This window comes from Salmo salar, chromosome ssa03, assembly GCF_905237065.1.
Source record: "Salmo salar chromosome ssa03, Ssal_v3.1, whole genome shotgun sequence".
NCBI lineage: Eukaryota > Metazoa > Chordata > Actinopteri > Salmoniformes > Salmonidae > Salmo > Salmo salar.
The window spans coordinates 42,967,920-42,985,329 of NC_059444.1; the positions used below are offsets into that span (position 1 = coordinate 42,967,920).

Sequence of the window (17,410 nt, forward strand, 5' to 3'; positions counted from 1 at the left end):
CAATGGACTGCTTATTTTTTTACTTTTATCATTTTGTAAAAAATTGCATCTTCCACTTTCATCTGCTGGACCTAACTGTCAAATCAAGGGAATTCCGATCGTTGTCCTTGGTGCTGAATCCACTTGTAGCCGAGGCTATTTAATTTTTTTTGTGAGCAGTCTAACAGTGACTGGACATTCCCCTTTATCTTTATATTGGATCTTTGTCCAGCTCATGTGAAAAGTTTGGATGTGTGTAAAACCCTCCATAGTCCAAGTTGCCTTATCTGTATTATATGCACACAGGGAGCAATAATGGTGCCTGTCACTGTATTTAGACATAGCCTATTTAAAACAAGTTGTTGTTTCACTTTCATTAGAATTTGATTTGAATTATACACTGTATTTTTAGGCCTCATCAAAAGCCTAGTGAATGTAATCTTGTTGATTGACTAAGTTTGGCATGTCCATGTCCAGACTGCAATTTAGAGTATGCCTAGCCCCTATATCAATGTGAATGCTATAGTCTATGTTTAACAATCTATTTCCATATTAAAGCAATGTAATTAGAATAATGTGGACTTCAAACATGTACAACATGGGGCAAGCTATTTAAAGAGCTAGGCTATAACGGACTAAGATTCGAATTTGAGTTGATGACAACACCATACATAAACGTAAATACACAACTGGAAGCAACCACATATTTAGCCAAGGAGCACGTTCTGATTGGCCAGTGAGGGGTCAAGCCTCGACATACCTACAACTTGTTTATTCATCAAAACCCAGCCCTATTGCGACCACCACCAGCTACTGCGCCCATAATTCTAGTTCTGAATCAGAGAGGTACAGGGGCTGCCTTAATCGACATCCTCTGCACCCAAGGATTTGAACCAGCAACCTTGCAGTTACTGGCACAACACTCTTAACCACTAGCCTACCTGCATTTGCAATATTTGAGTTGAAATGTCTGTAGACCAGGGAGGTCCACTAAAAGCAGGTCTTCCAAGTGAGGCTAGGAAAGCTACCTTCCTGTCTGTGAGATAGAGATGAATCAACTCTATCTGAATAATGTTGATACCTCTGGGTCAAATCAGTAAGGTCAGTTATTCAGAGTATCATAATAAAACCATCCTGTCAGTAGTTTACAGAGCTGGGCTGTGTAGTAGCTACACATTGTAACTGTGATATTTGAATGCTTCCTTAGCTAGTGGAAAGCCCCGTCAGCAATTTTTCAACTAACCTTTTCTTGGCGACACTTCCTTCCATTTCTATTCGGAAGAAACTTGTCCCATAAACTTCTGTGCCCAGTTGCAGATGAAACTCCAAAAACCAGAGAATATTCAGAAAAATATAAAATTCACTTTTTGTATCGAGTGAGAAATGCCTCTTGCCTCAGTATGTAGATCTGTTTTGGTCGCACTATGTGATGCGCTGCCATCGACTTCTACATGTGGCAGCGTGGCATAGAAACGACTAGTTCCTGCAAAGATGTTGGGAAATGCAAGATGTCTTGCAGCTAAGATGGCGAGGGAACTCCTCACAGACATCATGTTAACGTAATACTTCAGGTTATTTTTTTTAAAACAAACTTCATGACTCCTAGAGCTGTACTTCAGACCGCTCTGGATTCGTTGACCTTCAAATAATTTTTCATGCTAAAATATATTATTATTGTATCAATTCAAACTACAGTATTGTACACTACAATGTGTGTCATTCATAAATAAATAAATAACCATAAAGAAATATAAAAATAAGACACATAAATATAAAAAGTCCTCTAAAAACTAAATAGGTACACTTTCATCAGTGAAAAGGGTTCTAATACTGCCATTGTTGAAAATGCACACATAGAAAAAAGTACTAAAGCCAAACTGAAAGAATTAAGTAACACTGTTAGGTAAAATCAACTGAAACACGTCATAAAACACAGGGACCATATTCACTAACATTTGTTACCTGAAGTGAGGGTTAGTTTGCCACCATTTTTTAAAACAAGTGCACACTAATAATGGCTGACGCTCCAACACAGGAAAATCCCCCTTAAATACAGTAAAAACCTTTCCATCTTATTCTCTTTGTCACTTTTTGTTCACACACACACATGAAAGATTCCTTATTCATGCTATATTGGCCGCATCCCAAATGGCCACTTTTTCCCTACATACAGAGCCCTATAGTGCACCAATAGGGAAAATGGTGCCATTTGGGATGAAGCACAATTTAACAAAAAATGTGTCCAAGCAAGTAAACAAACATTATTCAATATGGGCCTTGCGCAGATTGAAAGATGTACTGGCTACATCTGTGAAGTAAAAATAACACTGTTCAATGGCACTTACAGCACACAGGACTGGTCTTGCATAAGGCTGGAGGCATTGGGGTGGGGTACAATGCAGAACTGCCCCCCTCCTGCTTCATATGACCCTATAACACTGATGATCATTGATTAACAACTAACCTAACCAAAAACAAGGCGTATGTCCCAATAATCAAACCTTTCCCCAAACGTGTGCACTTGTTCTCTTCCCTTCATGGATTTGAAAGGAAATGACTGGTATACAAAATATTGTGGAAACTTCTTCTAGTTTAGCCCATGCCTACACCAATCCAATGCTTTTCAATTTGTGGGGAGTATTAACCTTTTAGGGTATAGGGGGCTGTATTTTCATTTTCGGATGAAAAGCGTGCCCAGAGTAAACTGCCTAATACTCGGGCCCAGAGTCAAATATTTGCATATGGCAGCGTGGCATAGAAACGACTAGTTCCTGCAAAGATGTTGGGAAATGCAAGATGTCTTGCAGCTAAGATGTCGAGGGAACTCCTCACTCTGTGCAAAAAGGGGATTTAATATCTTTCTGTATATTCTCAGTTTTTTGGAGTTCCACCTGCAACTGGACACGGAGAGACAAGTTTCTTACAAATCTAGAACAATAAAAGTATCGCCAAAAAAAGGTTAGTTAAAATATTGCTATCAGGTGTAACAGCTGTATGGAAGCATTCACATATCACGTTACTATGTGTAGCTAGGCTGTGTATCTAAACTGATTTTATTTTATTTATTTTGTATATTATTTAACTTCTTATGGATGGTGGCAGTATTGAGTAGCTTGGAAGACTGACGTGCCCAGAGTAAACTGCCTGCTACTCATGCCCAGAAACTAAGATATGCATATTATTAGCCGATTTTGATAGAAAACACTCTGAAGTTTCTAAAACTGTTTGAATGATGTCTGTGAGTATAACAGAACTCATATGGCAGGCAAAAACCTGAGGAAAAATCCAACCAGGAAGTGGTTTGTAGTTTTTCAAGTGATTGCCTATCCAAACTACAGTGTCTGTGGGGTCATTTTACACTTCCAATGGCTTCCACTAGAAGCCAGTCTTTAGAACCTTGTTTGAGGCTTCTATTTGGATAGATTGAAGCTCTCAGCCTGCTACACTACAGCCCCGTCGATGAAAATGGGGGAGTGCTCGGCCCTCCTATCATGTCATACACGTGTTCTCTCTCTCTCTCTCAAACACACACACACACTTGTGAACACACATTTGTGCACACACATGAGCGCTGATACTTTTAATGTGGACCAGAGCTAGACCAATGCTACTAGCAATGGCCTGGTCCAGAGCTAGTGCAGACCAGAGCTAGAGCAGACCAGAGCTAGCTAGCTAGCTATGCCCTGGACCAGAGCTGGACAAGAGCTAGCTACTAGCTACGCCCTGGACCAGAGCTGGACAAGAGCTAGCTAGCTACTAGCTATGCCCTGGACCAGAGCTAGTTAGTGCAGACCAGAGGTAGTGTAGACCAAAACTAGCTAGGCACTAGCTATGCCCAGGACCAGAGCTGGACCAGAGCTGGCTAGCTACTAGCTAAGCCCTGGACCAGAGCTGGACCACAGCTAGTGCAGACCAGAGCTAGTTAGTGAAGACCAGAGCGAGACCAATACTTCTAGCTACATCCTGGATCAGAGCTAGACCACAGCTAGTGCAGACCATATTTAGCCAGTTACCAGCAACACTCTACACCAGAGCTAGTTAGTGCGGACCAGAGATAGATCAGAGCTAGTGCGGACCTGAGCTAGCTACATCCTGGACCAGAACTTGCCCAGAGCTAGTGAAGTATTCATGGTGAAGTAGTGGTAGTGAAGGCAGTAGTAATGGTAGTATTGGTAATGGTAGTAATAGGGTTGTCATACGCTATGGGCTAGGTCTTAGGGTAGTTTGTAGGTGTGGAGTTACTGTAATGTACTGTAATTTTAAGTTCTCAAAATGTTTTTAGTTTGAACATTCTGAAGGTTTTGTGGCAGGGATTTCAGTTTAGAATGTTGAAGCCTGCGTTCCGCCATTGAAATGAATGGGGATACAGCAAGCTTTATAGTTTATAAAGTAGGAATGGTGGCCAATAGCTCTGTTGAAGCCATCTAAGTTCAGTCAGTCTGCACATGTCAATGTTGGGGTGGTGTTTGTAGCTGAAATGGACCAAGAGCAGTGGTGAATCCAACATTTTACCTTAGAAGTCTTTAGAGTTTTTATGCTAATTGCCCTTACAGAATAAATGTGACACGTGCAGATATGAAGCCAAACAAAGTTCAAACTGATTCACCACGATTACTTTTATCTGATTTGGTCCAAGGATAACCATGTGACACAAAAAAAAGAACAAAGAATGCCAAGAAGCGTATACCCAAGACCACATTAACAATAATCAACCTTTGCCTTTAAGTTGTTTTCTTATCATTTCAAAAAATTGTATTCTAATCATTAGGTGTGGAAGTATAGGAATTATTTTGTCATATTTTTTTAAAATGTTTACGATCAACAAAAAGAGATGTGCCCTCGTAAAAACTCATATCATGATATACAGTCTCAACAAGCCCCATCTGAATGAACTTTGCCTTGTGTGCATGGATGGCGGAAACGTGCACGTTTTTGGTTGAAGGTATCAGTTCTCACGTGTGCAGAAATGTGTGTGTGCGTGTGTCAGACGAGAGATGCAGCAATGACTGAATTAATTTGCATGAACTTATGATAAAACAAGACTGCCACAGGTTTTTACAGGGTCTCAATGGAGGCTTTTATTCCAATCTAACAATGAAGTCATAAACAGCATCTAGTTTGGGAAATAATTACATTCAAAATATGCCATTTACTGAAAATACAGGTAAACTTCCAGAACCCCAATTCATATAATAGTGCTAGGGTTGCAAAATTCCAGTAACTTTCCCCAAATTCCCAGGTTTTCCAAAAATCCTGGTTTGAATGTTCCAGGAATTAAGAGGACATTGCAGAATATCTGGGGATTTCTGAAAAACGTGGGAGTTTTGGGAAAGTTACTGGAATCTTGCAACCCTGAATAGTTCATATATACTGAAAGAAAATGTAAACTCAACATGCAACAATTCCAAAGATTCTACAGTTCATAGAAGGAAATCACTCAACTGAAATAAATTCATTAGGCCCTAATCTATGGATTTCACATGACTGGGTAGGGGCACAGCCATGGGTGGGCCTGGTAGGGCATAGGCCCACCCACTTGGGAGCCAGGTCCACCCACTGGGGAGCCAGGCCCAGCCAATCAGAATGAGTTTTTCCCCACATAAAGGGCTTTATTACAGACAGAAATACTCCTCAGCACTACTTTGGCCTGTATGACAGACCCACCTCTCCTGAACATTTGTTTGTTACTCCAACCTACCCATAATATATCGTCTGTCCTCTGCTCTTCAACGCTCCATCTGGACAGTATCCTCCATTCGGCCAGTCTATTCAGGCGAGAGGCTAACTCAGGTGCTGGCCATGGAAATCCAGTGTATAGACAGAAGTGGATTTTTGTATTTTTGTCTTTGGCAGAAAGTCCCACAAATCCAGCCATGGTGAGAAGAGGAGGGGGGAAGCATACATGTTTGCAGCTAAGTGCAAAGAGTCTCAACTTGGTTGGTTTATTGGTCGTGGATAATAAGTCCACCTTTGTTTTTGCCATGTATTCATACAGGTTTGGTCTGTGGGAGATGGAATCTGAGGTGTGCTGTGAATGACCACGTGTTAGAGGAAGATGAGGCTTGGGTTTGGTCTGGTTGCGCTGGGTTGAGAGCTCTGTATGGTCATGGTGGTGGTGTTATTCAGAGAGTAGGCCGGGGTTGTATTCATTACCATAGACTGTAACAAAACGTTTTGCAACAGAAAACGAAAAAACAAATGTTTCTTATTGGATAAGTTCAGGTAGGGAGTTTCAGCTTTCCATGGTGACATCACCATGCAGTAAATTGGTTAATAATAGTAGACCAATAACAAAGAGAGTTACAAACCTCTGCCAATAAAATCTAGTTTTCAGTTTTCTCTTCTCTACTCAGACCACACACAGACCAAGCAAACGTCTTGCTTGAGAAATAGTTTTCTGCTAAAAAGCAATTGTTGCCCATTATAATTGAAATCTATCACAGTAAGGTACTTCATTGTCACCCAGAAATGATTTGATATTGAAATAAAATGACTGCAACAATCCTCTTACATCGTGAAAAGCAGGTGACCACTGAAGGTGCTGAGGCGATTTACATTGTCAAATATCTGCCGCTCAGCCCAGAGATGCACGTAGACCACATCTCCCACCTCCAGCAGCAGTGACACTCCATTGGAGGAATTAACACTACCAGCAGCTTGGCGAGCAAATGCCATAGCTATTTGATGTCCATTCTTAAACAAGGCCGTGGTTGTAGGAACTGAATCATCACCCCATGCAAAGATGTAAAACCTGAACAGATAGAGTCCTCTCACTGGTGCTGTGAAGATCCCTGTATCAGAACACAACATTTAGGCTTTTTTGTAGATGCAGTGTAACATACAACATGAAACTATACATAGTGGCTTGCGAAAGTATTCACCCCCTTTGGCATTTTTCCTATTTTGTTGCCTTACAACCTGGAATTAAAATTTACTTTGGGGGGGTTTCTGTCATTTGATTTACACAACATGCCTACCACTTTGAAGATGCAAATTATTTTTTTATTGTGAAACAAACAAGAAATAAGACAAAAAAACGGAAAACTTGAGCATACATAACTATTCACCGCCCAAAGTCAATACTTTGTAGAGACACCTTTTGCAGCAATTACAGCTGCAAGTCTCTTGGGGTATGTCTCTATAAGCTTGGCACATCTAGCCACTGGGACTTTTGCCCATTCTTCAAGGCAAAACTGCTCCAGCTCCTTCAAGTTAGATGGGTTCCACCCGTTTTCAGCAATCTTTAAGTCATACCACAGATTCTCAATTGGATTGAGGTCTGGGCTTTGACTAGGCCATTCCAAGACATTTAAATGTTTCCCCTTAAACCACTCGAGTGTTGCTTTAGCAGTATGCTTAGGGTCATTGTCCTGCTGGAAGGTGAACCTCTGTCCAAGTCTCAAATCTCTTGAAGACTGAAACAGGTTTCCCTCAAGAATTTCCCTGTATTTAGCGCCATCCATCATTCCTTCAATTCTGACCAGTTTCCCAGTCCCTGACGATGAAAAACATCCCCACAGCATGATGCTGCCACCACCATGCTTCACTGTGGGGATGGTGTTCTCCGGTTGATGAGAGGTGTTGGGTTTGTGCCAGACATAACGTTTTCCTTAAATGTCCAAAAAGCTTGATTTTAGTCTCATCTAACCAGAGTACCTTCTTCCATATGTTTGAGGAGTCTCCCACATGCCTTTTGGCGAACACCAAACGTGTTTGCTTATTTTTTTCTTTAAGCAATGGCTATTTTTCTGGCCATTCTTCCATAAAGCTCAGCTCTGTGGAGTGTACAGCTTAAAGTGGTCCTATGGACAGATACTCCAATCTCCGCTGTGGAGCTTGGCAGCTCCTTCGGGGTTATCTTTGTTCTCTTTGTTGCCTCTCTGATTAATGTCCTCCTTGCCTGGTCTGTCAGTTTTGGTGGGCGGCCCTCTCTTGGCAGGTTTGTTGTGGTGCCATATTCTTCCCATTTTTGAATAATGGATTTAATGGTGCTCCGTGGGATGTTCAAAGTTTCAGATATTTTTTTATAACCCAACCCTGATCTGTACTTCTCCACAACTTTGTCCCTGACCTGTTTGGAGAGCTCCTTGGTCTTCATGGTGCCACTTGCTTGGTGGTGCCCCTTGCTTAGTAGTTTAGCAGACTCTGGGGCCTTTCAGAACAGGTGTATATATACTGAGATCATGTGACAGATGATGTGACGCTTAGATTGCACACAGGTGGACTTTATTTAACTAATTGTGTGACTTCTGAAGGTAATTGGTTGCACCATATCTTATTTAGGGGCTTCATAGCAAAGGGGGTGAATACATATGCACGCACCACTTTTCCATTTTTTCTTTTTTAGAATTTTTTGAAACAAGTTATTTTTTTCATTTCACTTCACCAATTTTGTGTATGTCTATTACATGAATTCCAAATAAAAATACATTTAAATTACAGGTTTGTAATGCAACAAAATAGGAAAAATGCCAAGGGGGGTGAATACTTTTGCAAGGCACTGTAATTTGGTTACAAAGTGTCTGTGACAACAGGTGATGTGTATAATTTACTGTACCTGTAGTGGGGTTATAAGCGTTGCCAATATTTGTGTAGACATTTCTGTAGACCAGGGTGGTTCCAGTGTTGAAGGGTCCAACTTGTCCACTAAAAGCAGGTCCTCCAAGTGAGGCGGAGAAAGCCACCTTTATGTCTGTCAAATGTAGATAAGTCAATATTACTAATTCCTGGTAACTGCAAACTGAATAATGTTGAAACCTCTGGGTCAAATTACATACATTTACATTTAAGTCATTTAGCAGACGCTCTTATCCAGAGCGACTTACAAAATGGTGCATTCACCTTATGATATCCAGTGGAACAACCACTTTACAATAGTGCATCTAAATATTTTAAGGGGGGGGTTAGAAGGATTACTTTATCCTATCCTAGGTATTCCTTAAAGAGGTGGGGTTTCAGGTGTCTCCGGAAGGTGGTGATTGACTCCGCTGTCCTGGCGTCGTGAGGGAGCTTGTTCCACCATTGGGGTGCCAGAGCAGCGAACAGTTTTGACTGGGCTGAGCGGGAACTGTGCTTCCTCAGAGGTAGGGGGCCAGCAGGCCAGTGGTGGATGAACGCAGTGCCCTTGTTTGGGTGTAGGGCCTGATCAGAGCCTGAAGGTATGGAGGTGCCGTTCCCTTCACAGCTCCGTAGGCAATCACCATGGTCTTGTAGCGGATGCGAGCTTCAACTGGAAGCCAGTGGAGAGAGCGGAGGAGCGGGGTGACGTGAGAGAACTTGGGAAGGTTGAACACCAGACGGGCTGCGGCGTTCTGGATGAGTTGTAGGGGTTTAATGGCACAGGCAGGGAGCCCAGCCAACAGCGAGTTGCAGTAATCCAGACGGGAGATGACAAGTGCCTGGATTAGGACCTGCGCCGCTTCCTGTGTGAGGCAGGGTCGTACTCTGCGAATGTTGTGGAGCATGAACCTACAGGATCGGGTCACCGCCTTGATGTTAGTGGAGAACGACAGGGTGTTGTCCAGGATCACGCCAAGGTTCTTAGCACTCTGGGAGGAGGACACAAGGGAGTTGTCAACCGTGATGGCGAGATCATGGAACGGGCAGTCCTTCCCCGGGAGGAAGAGCAGCTCCGTCTTGCCGAGGTTCAGCTTGAGCTGGTGATCCGTCATCCACACTGATATGTCTGACAGACATGCAGAGATGCGATTCGCCGCCTGGTTATCAGAAGGGGGAAAGGAGAAGATTAATTGTGTGTCGTCTGCATAGCAATGATAGGAGAGACCATGTGAGGATATGACAGAGCCAAGTGACTTGGTGTATAGCGAGAATAGGAGAGGGCCTAGAACAGAGCCCTGGGGGACACCAGTGGTGAGAGCGCATGGTGCGGAGACAGATTCTCGCCACGCCAAATCAAACATGTCATCAACAATAAGGTCAGTCATTCAGATCATCACAATGAAACCATCTTGTCAGCGATTAACAGAATTAGCTAGGCTTTATGCACATAGGAAACATTACTGGTCTGCTGTTTCACTTCTGGTGGCAAACGTTATGCTAAAAAGTGTTTCAAACATTACTCTAACTATTACCTTCAATATGTCTCTTCAGAACTTCAACGTGGCTCTCAGTTATGTTAGAACGAGTCTCCATGGAGCTTAGTTCCACTGCTTGTGCTGAAATTAGATGTACAAAACAATGTGCGAGATAAACAGTCACATATTTATGAAATAATCCATACCAAGTATTATTACCTTCTGTATTATTTAGCTAACCTTCATTCCTTCTAGTCTGTTCCTCCACTTTGGATTTCAGTTCCTCCACCTGGCTCTCACTGGCTCTCAGTCGGGCCTCCATGGCTCCCAGTTCAGTCTTCGTGTGTCTCAGCTCAACTCTCTGCTCCACCATCATGGTGTTCATCTCTCTCAGCACAATGTGGATGTCAGGCTGGCAGGTTTGCTGGCTGTGTGTTGTGGCTGCAGCTTCCGCTCTTTGTTTGTCAACCTGAATGTCATTCCCTCTGCTCTCTCCATCCTCATAGTCAAACTGATGGATCTCATTCACACTGACTCTGTCTCTGTCTTTGTGGACCTGGGCTCCAGACAGACAGCAGTGCAGCAACACCAGCAGAGCTACCACACTCTTCATTCTCATTCCTTGATGGTGATTTCCTCTTCTTGTGGTTATTTCTGCTGTTATTGTCTCAGCTGTCCACTTTATATCCTGTCCTCTTAAACCATAACCTGGTGATAACTGGGACACGTGCAGATATGAAGCCAAACAATAAGGTGGTAAATCAAACTGATTCACCACAAGATTACTTATCTGATTTGGTCCTATAATAAACCATGCGACACAGAAAGCAGAACAAAAAACACCAATAAGTGTATTCCCAAGACACAATTAAATGAATCAACCTTTGCCTTTTGGCTGAATTTGTTATCATTTCAAGAGATTGTTTTCTAATCATTAGCTATGGAAGTATATGAATGATTTAATCATATTTTTCATCACAAAAGTCAAGTAGAAATGTTTCCAATCAACAAAGTTAGAGACATGTGCCCTCTCAGCAAAAACTCATATCATGATATACAGTATCAACAAGCCCCATCTGAATGAACTTTGCCTCGTGTGCATGGATGGTGTGCATGGATGGAGGAAACGTGCACATTTTTGGTTGAAGGTATCAGTGCTCACGTGTGCAGAAATGTGTGCGTGTATATCAGACGGGAACGTGTGATAAAACAAGACTGCCACAGGTTTTTACAGGGTCTCAATGGAGGCCTTTATTCCAATTAAACAAAGAAGTTATGAACAGCAGTTTGGAAAATAATTACATTCAAAATGTGCCACTTACCAAAAATACAGCTAAACTTTTAAAAGCGCAGTTCATATAATAGTTCTAGGTTTGTAAAATGTCAGTAACTTTCCCCAAATTCCCAGGCTTTCCAACAATCCTGGTATGAATGTTCCCGGAATCAGGAGGAAATTGCTGAATATCCGGAGAATCCTCCCAACAGGGATTTCTGAAAAACCTGGGAATTTTAGGAAAGTTACTGGAATTTTTCAACCCTAAACAGTTCATATAATTTCTGTGGAATGGATCTTAAATATACATGTTTGCTTCCTCCATTTTCTAATGGTCACCAAAAAGTCGTACTTTAAGTACTATCAGACATTTGTACAACATCCTGTATTACGGACATCCTGTCCATCAGTCCTCCGTCCATACACACACATTCACACACGTTGCTTACATTTATTTATTAAATGTTGCTTGCCTTATTATAATACATTTACAACCAGTCCAAAGATATACACATCTGAGTACCATTTCTGTGTTTTTAAGTTATCTGACTGATAGGAGAGGACTTGTTCTAAAAACCAGAGAAGCAGAGCAGTTTTGGTATGAATGGCTGAAGTAAAACCATGAGTCAGTGGTAGCATCCCAAATGGCACCCTAGTCCCTATATAGTGCACTACCTTTGAGTAGTGTAAAACGGACTGCTTCCAGTATCTCCAGAGAGAGAGAGAAAAGAAGTGTGTATTTTAGAGGAGATGGGTCATTTCTGATGCGTGCTGTGGCCTTTACACAGACACGCAAGCGCACACACAAATGTACGCACACACAGGGCTGTATTAGGAGGTAAGACTCTACCACATAGCTCATTACATGACATACAGGTACATACCGGCTGCATATCTAATGGCACCCTATACCCTATATAGTGCACTACTTTTGATGATGCACTATATAGAGTAGAGTACCATTTGGGATGCAACCACACTCTCCCAGCTCTTTACTTTAGAAACAGCAGAGGGAGACAAAGCCACTTTATTTACAGACATTCATTGATTCTCTAGTTGAGCCCACAGAGAGAAGAGGTGCCTGAACGAACAGCATATAGAAAATAAAGGTAAAGTATTTTATTGCCTGAGTCCCAAATGCCACCAAACCTATTCTCTATATAGCTCACTATTTTCAGTTTTGACCAAGGCCCATAGGGCTCTGTTCAGAAGTCGTTTTGGGATGCAGACATTGTGTTGGTAGAGGAGCTGAAGGTGTCCCAGCAGACAGAGAGACCAAGCAAGAGACAGACAGAACTCTTTATACAGTCTGGTCTGTATGTCCTTAACAGGTAAATATACTGTACAGTGTAGGCTAAATACTGTCTAGTGCAGCCAGAATAGTGGATAGATAGACCCTCCCCCTGCAATACTGATGCCACTGTTGGGAGACTGAGGTTACTGAGGCCTGCCTGACAGACCCACCTTTCCTGAACATATCAAGGTTGTTACTCCACCCTAACCATAATATAGTGTCTGTCCTCTCTTCAACGCTCCATCCGGACAGTATCCTTCGGCCAGTCTATCCAGGCGAGAGGCTAACTCAGGTACGGGCCATGGAAATCCAGTGTATAGACAGAAGTGGATTTTTGTCTTTTTGTCTTTGGCAGAAAGTCCCACAAATCCAGCCATGGTGAGAAGAGGAGGGGGGAAGCATACATGTTTGCAGCTAAGTGCAAAGAGTCTCAACTTGGTTGGTTTATTGGTCGTGGATAATAAGTCCACCTCTGTTTTTGCCATGTATTCATACAGATTTGGTCTGTGGGAGATGGAATCTGAGGTGTGCTGTGAATGACCACGCGTTAGAGGAAGATGAGGCTTGGGTTTGGTCTGGTTGCGCTGGGTTGAGAGCTCTGTATGGTCATGGTGGTGGTGTTGTTCAGAGAGTAGGCCGGGGTTGTATTCATTACCATAGACCGTAACAAACACTGATCCTGGGTCAGTTTGGCATTCTCCCCACCAATGGTTAAGGTTAGGATTGGGGGAGCGTAAGCTGGTACTAGATCTGTACACGGGGAAAAGTCTCCCCTCTGGTTTCTACCTAAAGATACCCTCGTACTCCAGCAGGATGAGCTCCACTATCTGGTTCTGATAGACCATGTGTACAGCCATGTTCCAGGTCTCTGTCTCGGGTCTGAGCAGGGTGGGGCCAAACACTATGGCCACGCTCTGGGTCGTCATACGGTTCTCCTCGCCGTGGTCAATCACCCTGCAGACAGACAGAGAGAGATCAAGTTATTTTCTTTAACCTTTATTTAACCAGGCAGTTAAATTAAACGCAACTTCTTCTTCACATTGACGGCCTGGCAAGAGGCGATGAAAGTAAGTAAAAGCACAGTATGAGAGAGAGAGAGAGAGCGACAGAGACAGCAGACAGAGAGAGAGAGACAGAGAGAGAGAGAGAGAGAGAGAGAGACATTGAGAGAGACAGAGAGAGAGACAGAGAGAGAGACAGAGAGAGAGACAGAGAGAGAGACAGAGAGAGACAGAGAGAGACAGAGAGAGACAGAGACAGAGAGACAAAGAGAGACAAAGAGAGACAAAGAGAGAGAGACAAAGAGAGAGAGACAGAGACAGCTGGTCCTGGGGCTGAGTTCACAAACCTGTTCTACTAACACACTGAAGCCTCAGGACCAGAACATCCAATCAATCAGAATAAACTAAATTACAATACAGACAAAACAAAACTACATTGCTTATTGGGAAACACAAGCACAAACACAAAGCAAAATGCAGTGCTATCTGGCCCTAAATCGACAGTACACTGTGGCTAAATATTTGACCATAGTTACTGATCAAAACCTTGACAAAGTACAGGCTCAGTGAGCACAGCCTTGCCATTGAGAAGGGTAGACACAGGAAAACCTGGCTCCCTGTAGAGGAAAGACTGTGCAACCACTGCACAACAGCAGAACCTGAGACGGAGCTGCATTTCCTGACAAAATGTAAAAAATATAAACAATTAGAGAGTGTCATTTTCCCAAATTTGAAACCCTTATTCAAGGTTTCAAAGAACTCTCTTTATTTATTTTTTTATTTATTTATTTATTTCACCTTTATTTAACCAGGTAGGCAAGTTGAGAACAAGTTCTCATTTACAATTGCGACCTGGCCAAGATAAAGCAAAGCAGTTCGACAACATACAAAAACACAGAGTTACACATGGAGTAAAACAACATACAATCAATGATGCAGTAGAAAAAAAATAATCTCTGATGAGGATAGGCTACCCGTCCTGTTGGGGGAGGACGCAGAGAGCTGTGGGTTGGCAGCGCACTACATTGCTGCCTGCCATAAGTTGAGGGACAGTGTCTGACAGACCAATCAACCTGCACATGTCCTCTACTGTATGATTATTGTTATTGTTGAATGTATGGTTATTTTGACCCTTGGTTATTGTTGTTACTGTTGTCCCGTTGACAATTTTGATTCTCATTTTTTATTTATTTTTTATATTGTAAATATCCAAAATAAGCTTTGGCAATATGTACATTGTTACGTCATGCCAATAAAGCGAATTGAATTGAAAAAAAATTGACAGAGAGAGAGAGACAGAGAGAGAGACAGAGACAGAGAGCGAGATATGCGGGGTTATTAGAGCCAAAGCTGTAGTATTATAGAATTGTACAGAACAGTTATATTTCTAGAAAACCTAGGAATTTGCAACCCTACTCCTGCTAGACAGTGGATCAACATGAATAAGGCAAACACAATCAGATCACATTGTAATTTAGTTCACTGTTGAAGTGTGACTTACTTCCTGAGGTGTTTGAAGAGGGCCTGCATGGTGTCCTGATTGGGTTTGGGCAGCTGTTTGACCAGCTCCTTGATAGACTGGACACGCTGCATATAGTCTGGGATCTCTGTTTAACAGGAAGACAGGACAAACGTTACAGAAGAAAATTGTCTTAGACACAGTAAAAACAACACTTAAAAAGCCTTTCATGAACTAACACTCACATTTCACTTGTCCCCCCCTAATATACAGAACAAAAATATAAATGCAACACGTAAAGTTTTATTCCCATGTTTCATGAGCTGAAATAAAATAACCCAGAAATGTTCCATACGCACACATTTGTGCACAAATCTATTTGCGTCACTGTTCGTGAGCATTTCTCCGTTGCCAAGATAATGCAGCCACCTTACAGGTTTGGCATATCAAGCAGGTGATTAAACAGCATGATCATTATTATGATCATTATTGCTGGGGACAATAAAAGACCACTCTAAAATGTGCAGTTTGTCACACAACACAATGCCACAGATGTCTCAAGTTTTGAGGGAGGGTGCAATTGGCATGCTGACTGCAGGAATGTCCACCAGAGCTAATTCCAGAGAACCATTTCTCTACGTCCAACCGGCCTCACATCCGCAGACCACGTGTAATCACGCCAACCCAGGACCTCCACATCCGGCTTCTTCACCTGCGGGATCGTCTGAGAACAGCCAATCGGACAGCTGATGAAACTGTGAGTTTGCACAACCAAATAATTTCGGGACAAACTGTCAGAAACCGTCTCAGGGATGCTCATCTGCGTGTTCGTCGTCCTCACCAGGGTTTTGACCTGACTGCATTTCGGCGTCGTTCGGTTGGCAAATGCTCACCTTCGACTATACCGGGCAGATGGTAGACAGTGTGCACGGCGTCGTGTGGGCAAGCGGTTTTCTGATGTCAACGTTGTCAACAGAGTGCCTCATGGTGGCCATGGGGTTATAGTATGAGCTGGCATAAGCTATGGACAACAATCACATTTGCATTTTATTGATGGCTATTTGAATGCACAGAGACGAGATCCTGAGGCCCATTGTCCTGCCATTCATCCGCCGCCATCACCTCATGTTTCAGAAAGACAATGCACAACCCCATGCCGGATGGGACTGTTTTTCTGTACATGTCCCAGTTCTTCCATGGCCTGCTTACTCACCAGACATGTCACCCATTGAGCATGTTTGGTATGCTCTAGATCAACGTGTACAACAGCGTGTTTCAGCAATATCCAGCAATTTCACACAGCCATTGAAGAGGAGTGGGACAAGATTCCACCGACCACAATCAACAGCCTGAACAACTCTATGCGAAGAAGATGTGTCGCAGTGCATGAGACAAATGGTCCAACCTAGCTATCTTAAGACGAATGCAGTTGCTCTGGGTCTGCGTACCCACATCCATACCCATTTTAATATGATATCCGAGTGAGACTGACTAACAAAATCAATGGGGGCCCCCAGCTGGTAATTCAACCATGATAACAAGTTTAGATAGCTAGGACCTAAACTAACTTAGCAATCAAAAAAATGCTAGCTGACATGGTCAAATTGACTGACTATCAGTGACTGACATAACAAGAGAAAAACTGCTGATGCACAATTTCTAAATTGCACTTTGTGTATATTGATCCGAGGGCCTTCAAAAGGGGATTAGTTGCCCACCCATGATCTAATAACTCAATGACATGTATTTACAGTAGTAACAACCTTCCTTCATCAACATTTGTAATGTCACTAATGATGATAAATTAAGAACATTTTCAATTAATGGAACAGTGCACTTACTGATGGCATTGACAAAGTCATGGAATAAGTTGTAAGTGAAGAGCGGTTCAGGTAGCTCTCTAAAGAACATCTTCAACGCTCCCGTAGTCACGTGGATATCTTCCCATTTTCCCTCCTCAAGGTCCACCTTCTCATCTACACGGATAAAGACACAGGGTTATTCAGTGTACTACGTACGCTTTAGGTACAAGTATACAGGCTTGCAGTTAGAGTTGCACAATTCTGGTAACTTTCCTAAAATCTCCAGAAGTCCTGGTTAGAGGGAATAAGCAGGAAATCCTGAATATTCTAACCGGGACTTCTGGAAAACCAGGAGATTTTCTGGTAAAGTTAGCAGAACAAGCCTAGTTGCAGTATACAGAGAGCGGACAGTAGCAGTAGTACCTACCATGATTGACAGCGAAGCGTAGTTTCTGGATGACCGCCAGATTCCCACTCACTCTGTACAGCCCGTCCACATTCAGAGCTGCAGACAGAAGAGCACACAGGAGCACCATCATCACACCAACATTAGCAGTAGCCCACTGTT

General features: G+C 42.6%; 2 protein-coding genes across 6 annotated transcripts in view; both read right to left on the bottom strand.

The window, feature by feature from the left end:
- Nucleotides 1–4,576: 4,576 nt before the first annotated feature.
- Nucleotides 4,577–10,632, bottom strand: LOC106600603 (uncharacterized). Its single transcript, XM_014192095.2, has 4 exons — nt 10,254–10,632; nt 10,071–10,154; nt 8,537–8,671; nt 4,577–6,770 (listed from the first exon to the last, which is right to left on the bottom strand). The coding sequence occupies exons 1-4, from the start codon at nt 10,630–10,632 to the stop codon at nt 6,487–6,489; spliced, it is 882 nt and encodes a 293-aa protein (XP_014047570.2). The 3' UTR covers nt 4,577–6,486.
- The window catches only part of LOC106600601 (rho GTPase-activating protein 12), a 138,859-nt gene continuing 131,702 nt past the window's right edge, over nt 10,254–17,410 (bottom strand). For all 5 annotated transcript variants that reach the window (XM_014192091.2, XM_014192092.2, XM_014192090.2 and 2 more), the window contains 4 exons: nt 17,270–17,347; nt 16,882–17,016; nt 15,083–15,188; nt 10,254–13,534 (listed from right to left, as the gene is read on the bottom strand). In XM_014192091.2, the coding sequence (XP_014047566.2) occupies nt 13,363–13,534; nt 15,083–15,188; nt 16,882–17,016; nt 17,270–17,347 (491 nt within the window). In that variant the 3' untranslated portion in view covers nt 10,254–13,362. The remainder of the gene's footprint in view (nt 13,535–15,082; nt 15,189–16,881; nt 17,017–17,269; nt 17,348–17,410) is intronic.

Excerpts from the sequence above, each read along its gene's own strand:
- LOC106600603 (XM_014192095.2), bottom strand. The coding sequence starts at position 10,632 with ATGAGAATGAAGAGTGTGGTAGCTCTGCTGGTGTTGCTGCACTGCTGT. Across the intron at positions 10,155-10,253 it reads ACAGACTAGAAGGAATGAAG|CACAAGCAGTGGAACTAAGC; the intron begins GTTAGCTAAATA and ends ATCTAATTTCAG. Across the intron at positions 6,771-8,536 it reads CGCTTATAACCCCACTACAG|GGATCTTCACAGCACCAGTG; the intron begins GTACAGTAAATT and ends GTTCTGATACAG.